This window comes from Phoenix dactylifera, chromosome 2 (assembly GCF_051530095.1).
Source record: "Phoenix dactylifera cultivar Ajwa chromosome 2, Ajwa_hap1_PhDact_Kaust_v1.1, whole genome shotgun sequence".
In the NCBI taxonomy this organism is placed as follows: Eukaryota; Viridiplantae; Streptophyta; class Magnoliopsida; order Arecales; family Arecaceae; genus Phoenix; species Phoenix dactylifera.
The window spans coordinates 19,881,948-19,898,828 of record NC_143191.1 but is presented as its reverse complement, the minus strand read 5'-3'; the positions used below and the strand labels follow the sequence as shown (position 1 = coordinate 19,898,828).

The following is a 16,881-nucleotide window of genomic DNA, read 5'->3' as shown; positions in this document are numbered from 1 at the left end:
CTGCAACATCAAGTAAGTCACTGACGAGTGGATAGACATCCAAGTGACTTCTTGTCTTGGTCACGCTCAGTACCTTTGTTCTCTAACAAGCACCTGCACTATCACTTTAGTGTCCCTACACTGTGGACTCGAGTCTCGTCCATCCATAAGGAAAGTGATCTGTGCACTGATCGGATCGATCACCGTACTCGTGATGATCCATTGATCAGGAGCATTTAGAAATTAATCACCAATGATACATGGCTCAAATTCTCAACTCTTGAGAATATGTATCATCATCTTATTAATTTCTTGGACGATTTATAGACACATAAACAATATGAATGAAAAGATGCCCTTTTATTATTCAATAATAATAAAGTCAAGTACAAATTTATATTCCAGAATTAATAATGTGTCCGCCAGATTGGCTTCTAGGACATACATCTAACAGTTACATCATGTGTATGCTATAATAGTTATTACTGCAGGAAATCTTCATGGTTATCTTCTCAATCTTCCTGAGAAAACCAGGTTGGCCCTGCTAACCTTAATGTACCAATCCTACTCCCACTTAGGAATCCGATAAAATTCAGTCCAACTCTTGAATTGATTTGCATGAATGTCTCTTTCCTATCTTAATTATTTCTGTTCAACACTACATGATCTTCATTGGTTTTTCCCTTTTATCTAGAACTTCAATGGTAGCCATTGGTCCCATTAGGAATTTAAATGTGATTGGTCATGTAAGATATGACCCATTAGAATTATCTGCATACTTATTCCGCTATTGCCGTTGTCACCGCCACCACCATCGCTACTTTCACTACACTGTCATCACCTTCATTATATTGCTAACATCTTGCCACTACCATTTTCATTGCCACCATACCACTGTCACCATTATTACCGCCTCACGGAATAGCCAACACTTGCCATCATCAACGCCACCACCATAGCCTTCACCATACCACCGCTGTCATCATCATCATCTCCACCATATTATTGGTGTTCCTACCACCACTACTACCACCACCGCCAGCATCGCCACCTCCACCGACCACCGCGAGCATCGCCACCTCCACCATATTGTCGCCACCCCCATCACTCCTATAATCAATGCCTCCATTGGATCCATCATTGCTACCATCACCTCATCCACTATCACTATATTTATGTTTTTAAAAATAATTGACTATACCAAACATATTTGACGCAGACAGGGGTGGGTAGGTTGCTGAAGATTTGGGATGGCGGCTGATTCTCTCCTTTTTTTGTTCTCTTTCAATGGCGGCTAGGATTTCTTGTGGATGGGAAAAGGAAGAAGATGATGGATGGCTAATTGGTTCAATTGGGTTCAATGAATGGTGGCCGAAATTGGGGATTGTGCTTGATTAGATTAGGGGCGGATGGAATTAGGTTGTGACCCAAAGTTTATTTGGGTTTGGGCTTAGTTGGTTTGGGACCCAAAGAGTGATTGGGTTGGGACGTGGGATATGGATGGCATGAGATAGGGATGAGGATTTTCAATGGGATTAGGACTCTAGGTTGGTGGCGTGATAAGAATGGGTTGTTGGTATAAGAAGGGGAGGAGTTGTTGACTTGAGAACAAGGATAGGGCTAGGAGGGCGTGAGAATGAAGGGAGGAGTCCTCTTGCTAGAACTCTTAATTAAGGAAGGATATGGCGGGAGGAATGGGTTGTGGCATTAGGATTGGGAGGAGTCCTTCCACAAGGACTTTCAAATAAGGATGGGTATTGCGTGAGGAAAAGAAGGGATATTGCTGAAAACGTGGAGGAATAGAAAATAAATATGGATTTGGATAAGAGAGTCTCACCCTCACACAAATCCAAGGGATGGCGTAAAGGAGGAGTCTCACCTTCACCAACTCCTACCAAGGCTTGGCATCTCACCAAGAAAAAGAAAAGGGAAGCATGTCACTTTCTTCACGAGAGAGGCTCTCAAATGATTTTGCAAAACTCTAATCTCTGCATTTTATTCTTCAACCTTTTCTTTATATAGAGTAAGAGGTTGGGATAAGTTGGACTCTAACAATCTGAATTTGTGGACTCCTTTAACAAGGACTCATTCTTCAACTAGGACTTCTACTTGAACTAGGACTCCTAGTTGACATGGACTCTTTTAATTTAAACAATTGACTAAATCAACTAACAAGATAAGACTCCCACTCAATTTGGACTCTTCATGGTGCATGGAATAAGAGTCCAAGTTGGCTAGGACTCTTCCTAAACGTCATGAGGACTAAATGACTAGACTCCACACACACACACAAGGACTCTTCAACACCTTGGACTCAATATGATTTAGGCATTGGACACTAACTCAAGGGGACTTAACACGCCCCAAACAAAAGGACTTAATGTAACATTGGACACGCCCAATGTTAGACCCAAACTCCTTAACTCAAGACTCCTAATCAACTTGGACCTTTTATTTGACACATGACTAAGTTGGCTAGAACTCTCACACGACACATGGACCCATTACAAAGACTCCAAATAAATTAGAACTCTTCAACACGACTAGGACTCAATGTAACTAGACATGCCCAAGGATGAGGACCCATCTCCATGCACGCCTCCATGCTTGGGCTCATGCTCTTGCATCAATTTCTCCTGCTGAGAAGAACTCGACTCCGTCGAGTTGGGGCTGATTTGAGGAATCTTGGCTCGGATGGGATCCGCCATCTAGTGTGCACACGGATGCAGGCTGATGCGCGCCGGAAGAGCCCTGGTGGAATTGGTGCTCTAGGCTGGCGTGCCGGCAGGCCGCCAACTGGATGGACATGCACGGACGCAGGTCCGGTGCGCACGGGACGCGGTCCGGTGCGCACGGGACGCGGTCCGGTGCGCACGGGATGCACGTCCAGGTGAACGCCGGGAGATGGTGCTGCATGCGGCTACCGTGGCTGCTGCGCTTGGTTGTGACCTTGCACGCGGGTGCTCGGTGTGGCACTGCGCGCGGATCGGTTTGGCACTGCTTGTGCTCTTCGTGGCTTCCATTAGCTATCAGATTATCCTTCTTGAAATCCGATGTCATCTCTTCTGAATTTTCAGAACCATCTTCCTTAGCAATCGATGCGAACATGTCTCAACTTCATGATTGATACCAATTTTTGGGGCACAAGCGGACTCCGAAGGCACATTGTTGCAGCGGACGAGATCTGAAACCACTTTTGGTGGCGTAGATGAAGGGGCAGCGATGGAGAAGAAGGTCTTGGGGAAGACAAGGGTGGGGAAGAAGGGATAACTAGGAGGTTGGATATACTAGATCTCGAAACGAGATCTATGGCATGCTGAATGTCGCGCATTAGTGGAAGTTCCTTGGGTAGATCTTCAGGTGTTGCATCAGAAAAGTCCTCCAAAATCGACTTGAAATCAGATAGGATTACCTTTGGAATTTCAGATCCAACTTCTTCGCCTTGCTTGCAACCCGAAAGGACCCTGCGATCGACACAAACGGGTAGATCTGAACATTCTGGTTCCACCGCAGGTGCTTCTTCCTCGTTGCCTTCCTCTTCTTTGATCTCAGTGGGTTTAGGAGGAACTTCAGATGTCTTCGCGATCTCGTCTTCTTTGCACGCTAATGCAAAGCGCTGGTCTTTGGTGGGGCAAACATCAGCAAAGTGCCCTCGACCACCGCACTTGTAACAATCGGATTTGCTTCCTCTTTGTGGCATAGGACTCTTTCTTTTTCCTGGTCCTTGCTGCTCCTCGCTCCGGATTTGTATCCTATTTGCAGAGATTTCAGATATTGAGAAAAAGAGAATACCTCGAGGAAAAGAAATGCCCTTGTTGCTGCGTTTTGGAGAGCATCGCCCAACTTGAGTATAGGTAGGGCGACGTCGTCGTTGTGCCTCCACACAAAAAGCATCCATCTTTTGATTCAAGGCAACCATTTGATGGAGAACTTCAGCTATCATCTCTATCTCATCTCGTTGTCGATCGATGTTGTAGGGGCGGCTGCTTCTCATACTCATGATGATGCAGAATCTTCGCTCTGATACCAATTGACGTAGAGGGGGTAGGTAGGTTGCTGAAGATTGGGGATGACAGCTGATTTCTCTCTTTTTTTCTCTTTCAATGGCGGCTAGGGTTTCTTGTGGATGGGGAAAGGAAGATGATCGATGGCTAATTGGTTCAATTGGGTTCAATGAATGGTGATCGAAAATGGGGATTGTGCTTGATTGGATTAGGGGCGGATGGAATTAGGTTGTGACCCCAAGTTTGATTGGGTTTGGGCTTGGTTTGGGACCCAAAGAATGATTGGGTTGGGGCGTGGAATATGGATGGCGTGAGATAGGGATGAGGACTTTCAATGGGACTAGGTTGGTGGCGAGATAAGAATGGGTTGTTGGCGTGAGAAGGGGAGGAGTTATTGACGTGAGAATAAGGATAGGGCTAGGAGGGCGTGAGAATGAAGGGAGGAGTCCTCTTACTAGGACTTTTAATTAAGGAAGGATATGGCATGAGGAATGGGTTATGGCATGAGGATTGGGGGGAGTCCTTCCACAAGGACTCTCAAATGAGGATGGGCATTGCGTGAAGAAAAGAAGGGATATTTACTGAAAACGTGGATAAAGGAAAGATAAATATGGATTTGGATAAGAGAGTCTCACCTTCACTAACTTCTACCAAGGCTTGGTGTCTCACCAAGAAAAAGAAAAGGGAAGCGTCTCACTTTTTTCACGAGAGAGGCTCTCAAATTTTTTGCAGAACTCTAATTTCTGCATTTTATTCTTCAACCTCTTCTTTATATAGAGTAAGAGGTTGGGATAAGTTGGACTCTAACAATCTGAAATTGGTAGACTTCTTCTTTAACAAGGATTCATTCTTTAACTAGGACTTCTATTTGAATTAGGACTCCTACTTGACATGGACTTTTTTAATTTAAACAATTGACTAAATTAACTAACAAGACTCCCACTCGACTTGGACTCTTCATGGCGCATGGAATGAGAGTCCAAGTCGGCTAGGACTCTTCCGAAACATCATGAGGACAAATGACTAGACTCCACATACACACAAGGACTCTTCAACGCCTTGGACTCAATGTGATTTAGGCGTTGGACACTAACTCAAGGGAACTTGACACGCCTCAAACAAAAGGACTCAATGTAACATTGGACATGTCCAATGTTAGACCCAAACTCCTTAACTCAAGACTCTTAATTAACTTGGACTCTTTAATTGAGACATGACTAAGAATCCAAATCAGCTAGGACTCTTTCACACGGCACATGGACCCATTATAAAGACTCCAAATAAATTAGGACTCTTCAACATGACTAGGACTCAATGTAATTGGGCGTCGAAACACTAGGACCCAATATAACTAGATATGCCCAAGGATGAGGATCACATCTCCACGCATGCATCCATGCTTGGGCTCATGCTCCTGCATCAATATTTATATGTTTAAAAATTTAGGAAAGAATGAAAATGAAAATTCTATTTTTTTATTTCTGAAAAAATGAAAATGATGCCAAATGGCACCTAAATGCCTTGTTGGAGAAATATAAAGTGCACCTTATAACAATAGAAATGCATTGCTAGTCTCAGAAAAAAATATCAAATAAGCTTCGCCGAACCAGTAACAAGGTCATACCGCTGGCTACTAGTTTGATATAGTTCCAATATGTACCATATTGACTCAAGGCACAATGGAATCCAAAGGGGGGGAGGGAGAGTGTGGAGAGGGAGGAGAGAGAACGGGGTGGGGAGAGAGGGACGGATGGAGGGATAGTGTGTATCCAACATTGTTGTCGTTTTGGTAGGTTCGTGGTCATCATCATCGTTGGTGGCATGGTTCGTTGTACCACCTCAAACCGTCCGATTCCGGGCATGAGTCATACCAAAAGCGGACCGGTATGGTTTCACCCCATAGTTCGAGACACGAGCGAGGGAGGAGGAGAGGGAGAAGGAAAGAGAGGTAAAGAGAGAAAGAGGGAGGGAGAGGGAGAGGGAGAGGGAGGAAAGGAGGGAGAGAGAGGAAGAGGGAGGGAGAGGGAGAGGGAGAGGGAGAGGGAGGAAAGGAGGGAGAGAGAGGAAGAGGGAGGGAGGTCGAGGGAGGAAGAGGAAGAGGGCTTTCGAGCCTCCTTTTCTCTGAATATGGCGTAATAAAAGAGAGAAAAAGAGAGGGAGGGAGAGGGAGAGGGAGAGGGAGAGGGAGAGGGAGGGAGGGAGAGAGGGAGAGGCCGCCGGGTGGCATAATAGGGGTGGAGCCTCTGTTTCGAAACCAAAATAAAGGCTCCACGCTTGTTATGCCGCACTGGAGGAGAGGGGTTTCGAAAGCTCTCTCCCTCTCTGTCTCTTGACCTCTCTCCATCCCTTCCTCTCCCTCAACCTCTCCCTCTCCCTCCCTCTCTCTCTTTTCCTCTCTTTCATTATGACATAGATGGAGGATAGAGGGCTTGAAAGCTCTCTCCCTCCCTTCTTTTCCCTTTTCCTTCCTCCCTCTCTTTTTTCCTCTCTTTTCTTCTCCCTCTCCCCTTCCCTCTCAGGCTCCCCTTTGTCGTATGCCACAAGTGGACGCGGCATGGTAATGTACCATATCATACTATTGGGCAACTGGCATGGGCCCGGGTACCGGTTCTACCAACCTTGGTTGGCGATAGTGGCAGCGACAGTGATGAAATCCTAATTCTAGCAAGGGTTCATGATTCACGAGAGACGAGGATGATTGATAGAGTGGGGAGAGGAGGATCGAGAGAGGGAGAGAAGGAAGAGGGCAGAGGGGAGAGGAGGATCGGGAGAACGGGAAAGAAGGCATACACAAGCAAGATCGGGAGAAAGGAAGAAGGATCGAGAGGAGTCGTGACTCAAATTTTAAATAACCTAATCTCCTAGTTTAGTCCATTACAATCTGAAATAGCTTGAAACTAGGTAGAACCAAATAGTTCAACCCAATTCAAGTTCCTGGATGGTTTGGTTCAATACACACCAAATCGCCTAGTTCGGGATAGTTCGACCATCCTTGATAAGAAGTATAGAGATAATATCTCACTGGCTTGTAACACTCACTACTTTTATGGGAAGAAACAACTCACTAGTGGTATTATGATATTACAGATCTTATTGAGTTTCCCTTTATTGTTTTGCTTGTCATCTCTCACTCACTACTAGAATAACAAAGCTGATGTGCAATAGTCTCATATTATTTTAACTTGTGTTGTCTATTTACAAGAGTTGTTGGAGTTGAGAGTAGGTAAAATTTGTTGCACTGGTATTTGGGGTTGTACTAGCTAGCAACTAGCTTGGTGTGGTATTGGTATGTACTATACCATCCGACATACCAAAGCTGGTAGAGGGAGAGAGAGAGAGGAGAGAGAGAAAAAGAGAGGAGGGAGAAAGTGAGAGAGAGGGGCCCATAGAGAGGGGGGAGGGAGGAGTGGAAGAAAGAGAGATAGAGGGAAAGGGAGAGAAAACCCTAACCCTAACACTAGGATGAGACCGAGGGTGGGGAGGCAAGATGAAAGGAAGAAAGAGAGATGTGGAGAGGAGGGAGAGGGTGGGAGAAAGAGAGGCGTATAGGACATTGACGGTGATCAAGTGCATTGGAGTCAGAGTCGGCATTGTTCGAGATTGTTAGCATTGGCATTGGTGTCGATCAATCATGGTGGCCTTGACATCAGGTACTGGTGGAGCCTTTGACATTGGGTACCTATGGGGCTTTGAAGCTCCGATCATGGTGGAAGTTGGGGGGGGGGGAGAGAATAGGAGGGAGGGTGCTCGGGGGATTTTAAAGATCAAACCGTCCTGATCGGCTGAATTGTCTCTATCCTTTAAGAGTAGGTGTTGTTAAATCTGCCATGTCAGAATTTATTTACCTAGGTTGCAGAAAGAACTAATGTATTTTTTTTGGAAATCCTCCCCCACCCATAGTTGCAGTTAGCTCCACCCTGCACCTGCCACCATTTATTTACAGCATTTGCCTGTGACTACGAACTAAGTTTATCAAACAATTCAAGTCATATGGTAATCCAGTTTGGTCTATTATCCTGCCATTTTTTTTAAAAAAAACTTCAAGTCATTGCTTGTAAATGGTGAGCCATTAAACTTTGTCTACCGTCTTTTGTCAAGATCTATTTTTTTTCCTCATTAATAATGCTTTCGATGAATTGGACATGAGAAATTCCTTTTTCTTAACAGCCACGCTAGGCTTCTATCATATGCTCAATCCTTTTATATGAGTGTATCAATTGATCTTTGCCTTTTTATGAAGAACTAGGAAACAACAATATCAAGCTTCTCTCATTCTTAGTCCTCAGTGGAACTCATACCAATTGATCTTTGCCTTGTTATAAGGTTTAATGTATAGTTGGGATGGCATGGCCCATACCTATAGTTGTAGGCAAGGGCTTGTGAGGACTCATGCAAACATGTGTTTAGTCTCACATCAGTTATGCAATAGGTAGATCTTGGGTAATAATACCTTCCAACTAGCTTCTCGGGGGAGGTCTTAGGTCATTATAAATAGTATCAAAGCAGACCTGGTATGTAGCCTATGTGGACTAGGGAACATTGCAGCATGGGCCTATTTGGAGCTGACCATGGTTCAATTATGGTATTTGTGATTGGATTTGGATCATTTGTTTAGCAAGGATACCATTGCTTAAATGGATGGAATGTGGGATCCATGTAACTCATATCGGCTATACACTAGCCAGATCTTGGCTACATAAATAGGGCCAAGGAATCAAGAAATATTTTCTGGCTAGTCTTTTTGGGTGAGTTCCTAGATTGTTACAAGGCTTGTATAGGCTACAATTCTGTTAAAGCATGATTGGCTGACCAACAAAGATTTAACTCAAGTTCTCATGAGAAGGAGTGGGAGGGAGAGGGAGTTTTCCTAAATGAAACTAATGAGCATGCATAACTCTATAATCAACTTAATTTTGTGTCAATGCATTTTGTTTTCTAAGCTGTTTCTCAAGCAGAAAATCCTGTTGTTTTTATGATGCACTGGTATTGGATCTCCGCAAAAATTGCTTGGAATATAATCAAATTAATCGGGCAATTACTGGTATTATTGACCTAATTCAGTACATGCCTAAAACAACATGATGCTGTTAAAGAACCTCATCAAATGTTTGTGGATTAACAGTTGACATTGCATTCTTAATGTTATTTACAAATAATCAAAATAAATTTGTATCTGTTTGCTTTTCCATGTAGGTTACTTCTTTAATATTACTTCATGTCATTTTTTTTGAAATGCTCTTCTTATGTGTATTAATTTAAATGAAATCAGGTAACAATAATCACTGGGTTCAACATTCTACAGAACAATGCTGTGGTAAGTTCCCTATTCCTCTAAATGTAACTATGATGCATTTTTGTTCTTATTCTCCTATAACTTCTAAGAAAATAAGCTTTATTAAGAATAATTGTTATACATAACCATTTTTTATTTAACCTTATACGTACATGGTTGCAGTCTCAACAGCAAAGAGGTGCTGCAAATGGTATGTCTGTAACTGCAATGTCTCTTTTTAAAGCAGCTGCACCTGCAGGTGGAGGAGCTCTGTAAGTATTCACAGTGTCTTCCGTTCTATATTAATGCTAATACTTGATAATATGATTCTGACTACTAGTACAGCTTGTGCTTTTTGCTAGTCATAGTGCAACTTCTGAATATGAAAATCAATGTTTTCCAGCATAGCATGCAGTTTCTTTTTCAAAAATCCTGTCAATTTACATCCAGTATTCTTCACCTTTTTATGTCTATAGAATTTCCCTTTCTTCTTTCTATAGTTTTTTAATTTGATAGTAACTGATTCAGTGAGCTAAACATATTTACTGTACCACAAAAGGTATGTAAAAGGATATTTATTGGCAGTTGGCACTCTTGGATACAGACATACTTGACTGTTGGACTTGTTGCAAAGTCCTAGTTGAAATTATACAGGGCTAGCTCAAGCTTATCAAGAGTTAAGAATGGCTAAGCTTAAGCATGGTTCATCTCCATTCAAGCTCACTTGAGCATGGTTTGGTTGGGTTCATTAATGGTTAAGGCACTCAACAATGAGAGAGGAGGTATTAATTGTTAAGGGAAGGGCGTAAGCACTCAACAATGAGAGAGCAGGGCATGATGTATAGAAAATGGCATGGGTGAAGAGACCTAGATCATATATTGACAATTCAAATCATGATACGCCATATTGTACAGGGTATACCGTACTATACCGGTTCGGTACCAATACACAATACGGGGGGCATACCGACACTATACCATACTGTATCGGTACAATGATAGGGTGGCACCAATATAGGGCTCGGTATCGAGACGATGTACCTTGGTTTAGATTAAGTTCATAAAAAATCTTGAGATTGAGGGTGGATTTCAATCATTTTTGTTTTATATCTTGAACCTATTGTCATTGTCACTGACACCCTGATACTCCGTTGTGGAAAATGAAGATAAAATGAATGACCAGTTTCATTTACCCTTTTTACTGCATGCTGTAGAGGAAGAACATACAAGGAGAGGAGAGGAGATTGGGAGTGCCACTCTTTTCCAACATTGTTTTTCACCTTTGGAGAAGAGGAAAGGGAAGGAGATGAAGTTGGGACTTGGGAACCTTAGAAGATTGGGGGCTTCAGGGCAATGGAGGGATACAGGTAGTGGGTTGCGCCATTGAGACACTTCTTTTGGAGTTTGGAGAGAAAGGATTACCTTGGGAAGATTTTATAAGGCTAACTGATCCAAGCTGTTAAATCACAATCTAATTGCTAAGGTACATGCTCTACCAAGGCATATAGGCCATTTTGTTCCTCTTGCGAGAATTATTTACTGAACAAATAAATACTAAAATTTGTTGACAATTAGCAAATTTATGTTTCAAAACATATTGAGTGAACACAAATGAGCTCTTCATAGCTTGTGTTTGGGTTGCTTATATTTCTAGCTTAGTCCTTGGCTCCCATTCAGGTTGCTTGCCACTCGAGCAAGCCAAATATGAGTGAGCTTCTCATCATGATAGCTTGTTCTTTTGGCAGCCCTAGGTGTGGAGTTGCGAAGCTTGTGCTTACTTTCTTCTTCCTCCTCCCTTCTCCCTTCTTGCTTTCTACTTTTCTCTTTGCTTTTTTTCCTTTGGCCAATGAAAGTATGCTGGTGGTGAAAGCAGGCCAATGGTGGGAAACTAGTAGTTCAAAATGGATGAATCCAGTGCCCATAAGAGAGGAAGAGAGAAAGGTAGAGATTAGAGACTAATCACCAAAAAATCAAAAGGGAGGAGTAAAAGTAAGGAAAAAAGATGTTGCAGCACTAGCGGTTCAGTGCTGCCTGTTTCTCTCTTCTCTTTGATGGAGGACGTTGGCAGCAACCACTAAAGACCTATAAAAGTGTCCTAAGGCTGGTTCTAATGCCTAATCCTTGATTTGGAATGTGTTATATGATTCGGGACCCTGTTAGGACCTTGCTTAGGATAAATTAGTCATTATAGAATCTTAATTTTATGTTTTCAGCAGTACTATAATGCTAGTTCAGTTTTATAAACATTTTCGTAAGTTTTTAGAGTGAGGTGTAGTTTTGTAATATTTCAGATTTTCTGGACATGGGCTTGTCATAGGGCTCATGGGTTGTATTTTAGGTCTATTTATGTTTTGAGGCAATTTTATAGTCTTTAATGGGGTCTTATTAGTCTAAGTTGCATATTTATTATTTGGAGTCCAAGTCCTAGTAGGAGTATTAGAACTATATAAATAAGGGCGTAATCTCTTATTATGAAGGTAATCAAAAATTTATTTTTAAGCAATTATGCTTTCTTCTTGAGTTATGTGATGCAATTCTAATCCTTGGTGGCCTACGAGATTCTAGGTGTGATTCCTAGAAAATCTATCTATTTTCTGCTTCTTTTTCTTTAATTACAGAACCCTAAAAGCTCAAATTCGCATCTGATTGCATGCCCGCTAGACCCTAGCAACCAAAAGCAACAAACCTGTAGCCACCCATTCGCCAATTATCCTTCAAATTCACAAAACAAACAAAATTTTTATTCCTGTTTTTATTTTTCCAGCTCACGTGAAACCCTCAAAACTTGATCTTTTTGACCCTATTTTGCACCCAAATCACTTCCCATCTGTATACCAACATGAACCCTAGCTTCTTACACATATTCCCTACCTTTTTTAGGCCAAAACAACCTATTAAGCATCCATGAATTTTTCCTAATCAACCTATCCTTTTTTTTCCTCCATACTCTCTTTATCCTTCTCTTCATCTCTTTACCTTTTCCAGCATGGCTAGGGCAAGAAAGTTCTAAATTTATTCTCATTCTATATGTAAATGCTGAACTCTTTGAATCCGACTCAACTACCATAACCTTCACAAACCCAGTTAACCAAAAAGGCCTATCCCCTTTTGGTCACATGCTACTGCTTAGTCACATTGAGTCTGTAGTAGGTTTAGGCCTGCAAAGCATGCTAGGGACCAAGAGGGAGTAAGCACCACAACACGGCATCAAGGGCCATACTATGGTGGTGGGAGCTCAAAAATTGCCATGAAGGCCATGGCCTAGTTTTCTGTCTCTTTTAATGAATACCAAAGTCAAAGAAAGGATTCACATAAACACATTGGACTAAGGGTGCTCAGAAGGTGCACACCCAGAAATAAAACTATAATTGAGTAACAGCAATTATTGAGTCCTAATGTAATGGGTTCTAGCTCTCTAACACTGACTGCATCTGGTTGTATTCTCTCACCGGGGATATATCTAATAGCTGAATTCTGTTACCAGGAAGTATACATTTTGGTGGGCAAGTGAATGCAATCTTGAGCAGGTGCATGTGGGGATAAGACAGGATTCAACTGCTTTTGGTGATTTGTGGTGAATTGAGGAGGATTTAGATGTTGATGACAAGTAAAAAATGGAGATCACAAGGGAGTGACCTTTGGTCTTATGAATTTTCTTATTCTGGTTAGCTTTTCCCCTTGAATGGGAACCATTCATGTTTCTTGTTTGCATTTCATAAATGAAAACAGAGTGACTGTTCACTTTTTCTTTTAAAAGAAAAGGTATATGCAATGTTACTTTACAAATACAGCATCATGAGTTGAAGCATTTCTATTTTATTTAAATAGTCTGCAACTAATAATTCTTGACTTGAACCATAATTTTAAACATAAAAAAATTCAAATATAATTAATAAATGATGAGCTGAAAATGGATCTTTAAATTGTCAGGACATTTTTGTTTTCTTCAAGATAAATCCAGATGATGTAATAATTGTTTTATGTTTTGTTTTTATGTACTGAACAAATCCAATCCATGTTATGAAGTTGTATGGTTGTTTAGCTAGATGCAGTAAATTGCTTTACTCAACAATATCAAACGCTTGCATGACTATGGTGATAGATAATTGCTGACTCATATGATTATAATTTGAAAGACTTCACTTGAAAATCAGAATGTTTCAACAAGTGACAAAAGAAACTTGTTCGTGGCAACATTTGATTGCTCTTACTAGGTTTTTTAAAATGTGCAAATTATAGACAGCATCATAAGCTGCACCTCAGCTTGACAAGTTAGAAGTGACTTCAACTATCATTTGTTTAATCAGTTTACATTAGATGATAGAGAAAAACCGGTAGGCTTCAAATAGTCTCCTGGAAGTCATTAGAAACTCCATTGATCAGGACATCTGGATGATCCCATATTTAAACGGCTTGTCAACCACATAATCTGAAGATTTATCTTTTAATTTCAGTTAATGTTCCTAAATTTTCTTAGTTGTCCGTACTAATGTTGTGCTTGAACACCAATTATCTTTTTCTTTTTTTTTAAAAAAAATCGTGTTGCGTGTATCTGCAGATTTTCCTGGGCACAAAGCCGTCAAAAAGCTTCCTTCTTACCAGGTATTACTTACTCTTGCCTTGAATGTGCACGACAATGCATAAACCTGCTCTATTTCAAGAAATTATACATAGAAGTTTAACTGTTAAAGCGGATATTGATGGGTTCTAGATTTGCACAGTGGAGTTCCTCTAGATGCCTATGGTGTCCTGTTGGTTCGTTGATGGTTCTAAGTATGTTGCAGAGCTTATATTATGATATACTAATAGTAAGGCTTTATTAATTAGCTTTGATGTTGTCATATAAAGTCCCAAAGAAATCAAGTACAGCAAACATGCCAAACATCACAAATAAACCTCCTGGCATCTAAGCAGCAAATTATTGCTTGTAAAGAGCCTTTTTAATCATGTCAACTACCTTCTAGTTCATACTTAGTTTATTTTGCATATATTAAATCAGAGAAAATTATCAAATTAGCCTAAATTCAGTCAAATTCAATTCAAATATTTGCACATCTTAATTGGAAATGTTCCTAATCCACTAAAACAAATCATATGAAGTTTCCGATGTGATGACACCAAAATATATTCCAAAATATATTTCTAAGGTAGCTTAAGTGCAAGCACAATGGAGAATAAATCTCAAGAAAAAACAAAAAAGAGAAAACATTTCATTTCTTAGTACTATTAAGTAATGAAGAATTACTTTTTGTCATCATAATTAAGAAATGAATAAATAATTCCAAGGAAAAGCTAACCAATGAATGGTGCATTTATTGCTAAATTATTACTGATTTCACTTAAAGATAGTGTTTTGGTGGAAGGTTCAGAAAGCAGGTGCAGATGTAGAAGCAAGGTTATTGTGGGTGCAACACCCTATTTCTATGAAAGTCCTACCACTCCATCCTTAATATCTTCACTTTGCCATCTTTTAAAATTCAGTGGCAACATGAAAAATGTTATTAATTGAAAAATAAAACAAAAGCCAACACAAGAAACTGCAGAAGATTAGTTTTCTACAATAAGAAGACATCATTGGTAAAGCTCACGTGATCCTTGCAGCACTTGCAGGGTCATGCTACAATAGAATATGGGTGCCAATTTCTTATGCTTGCTCCGAACTTTAGCAAGGATCACCAACTGTCGGCAATTTTGGACAGTTGGAGATGGTGCAATGTGGCATGACATGGTTAGGGACACTTCAATTGTCAGTGTTCTTAATATAAAGTTACCACAGCTATTTGTGAACTAGATCCGATCTTTCAAAGCCCATTCCCTCATGTTTGGGGTGTCTTATCTTTTGTTAGGCTGTTCTTACAATGATTAGGTAGCATTTCGTCAAAAGGATATTGTTTAGGTATTTCCATTATCTATATTCATACATACAGACATACATAAATTCATGTATGTGCACATAGACAAGCACACATGCACACATGCACACATGCACACATGCAAACATGCACATGCACACGAGCAGTTTCTATGTATGTGTGTGAGAGAACGGTATACAGAAAGAAGCCAAAGGGGGTGGGGGCATGCCACAGTGGGGTGGGCAGAATTAGTCAACATTCACAGAGAGAAAAAGATGAATTTTCGTCAATGAGAGTGGAGCTCATATCTGCTAACAACAAAAGAAGATCATTAGTTGGTTTCGAAACAATATTGCATTAGGGATCAGGTGGGAGCTGCTTGAATGGAGAGGCTTTAGTTCAAAATGGAGGGAGTGGATTCGTATGTATAAAGAGACATATTTATGCACAAAGATTAAATACAAAAAGAAAGAGTGAGTGAGGTCATATATAATATATCATGTTCCAGTGCTAACGTTGTTGGAGGTTTCCACGTCAGGCACTTAGGGACACCTTAAGATGCAAGGCACCTGTGCCGAACACCCAGTTCACAAATGTTAAGGATCTATGCAAGTAGATACATAGAAGTACCAATTTATCTATGCGATACATAATCATCTCAAATTTGATTTGAGTCCCCTGTATTTTTATATTAGGATGTATGCTAACATCAAAAACTGATCCTATTTTACCAGAACTTTGGTACCATAGCAATTGCGTTATTGAAGCTAAATGTAAATCAGAAAGTAATTTTAACTTCTGACTTTGTGTTGTCCAATTCCTGTCTACCTAAAAATATGCTAGACAGATCGTTGTTAGAACCGACAAACAAAGTTTAAATTAATTTTACTCTTACCTGTTCTACTCGAAGAATAGTGATCGTAAGAGGTCGATCCACAGGAAGGCGATTGGAGTTGCATAAAAATTAAAACGTTCACTCGGATTTGAAATCGATTTTTGAATGATAGAAGAAAAACATTTCGTCGGGGATGTTGACTGATTTTCTGGTCTACCAGAAAATCTTCATTATTTTTAAAATAAAGAAAAGACAAGTACTTAGAAATCGAAGAGCATTTATAAATTTCATGAAATACTTAACTATTCAAAAGAAAACTTTGGCATGGATGAAAATAGTGATTAAGAAGATTAAAGCCTGGAACCTAGATTGCATGAGAGAGAATTTCATATATTGCATGAAAAGAAAAATTATAGAATGTGAAAAACATAAATTAAAATTGCAAATCTAAAGCTCTTAAAATAAAACTCTCCAGTAAAATTGTAACAGAAAGAGTTACAAATAAAACTCTTAATTAAAATTAAAAACAACACTGCTTTTAATTAAAATAAAACAAAAAAAATAAAAAGAAAAAAAAGAACAACAAGGTGCCCTGTTTGAAAACAGAGCACAAACTCAAAACTCTCTCTTTTTTTTTCTTTGGAATAGAGCTTCCCTTCCCCTGTTTCTTTGGCCCACAACCGAGCGCTCCCCTCCTCCCTCTCTGTTTCTTCCCCCCTTCTTATAGCCCTTGGAGAGCGGTGAATATGGAAGGCGATCTGGGCATTTTCACCGCGTGTAGAATGTGGTTGCTGGGCGGATCGCTCATCTGGAGGACTTTCTTCTTTGGACCACGGATGCGGGATCGCCGGACGCCTGATGCGGAAGGCGCGGATGGCTGTGAGGCGCGGTGAGGACGCGTTGGCAGCTACTGTGAGGCGCTGGGATCACGGACGAACG

The 16,881-nt window shown here is 40.7% G+C and overlaps 1 protein-coding gene across 28 annotated transcripts in view; it reads left to right on the top strand.

Annotated features, from left to right (window-relative positions):
• LOC103695484 (putative peptide/nitrate transporter At3g43790) overlaps window positions 1–16,881 on the top strand; it is a 66,092-nt gene that overhangs the window by 21,341 nt on the left and 27,870 nt on the right. For 24 of the 28 annotated variants that reach the window (XM_088715536.2, XM_088715556.2, XM_088715540.2 and 21 more), the window contains 3 exons: window positions 9,253–9,297; window positions 9,439–9,527; window positions 13,814–13,857. In XM_088715536.2, the coding sequence (XP_088571662.2) occupies window positions 9,253–9,297; window positions 9,439–9,527; window positions 13,814–13,857 (178 nt within the window). Of the gene's footprint in view, window positions 1–9,252; window positions 9,298–9,438; window positions 9,532–12,739; window positions 12,920–13,813; window positions 13,858–16,881 lie in introns of those variants that run through there. The other 4 variants (XR_005509712.3, XR_015975175.2, XR_015975174.2 and 1 more) reach the window with 2 other exon arrangements.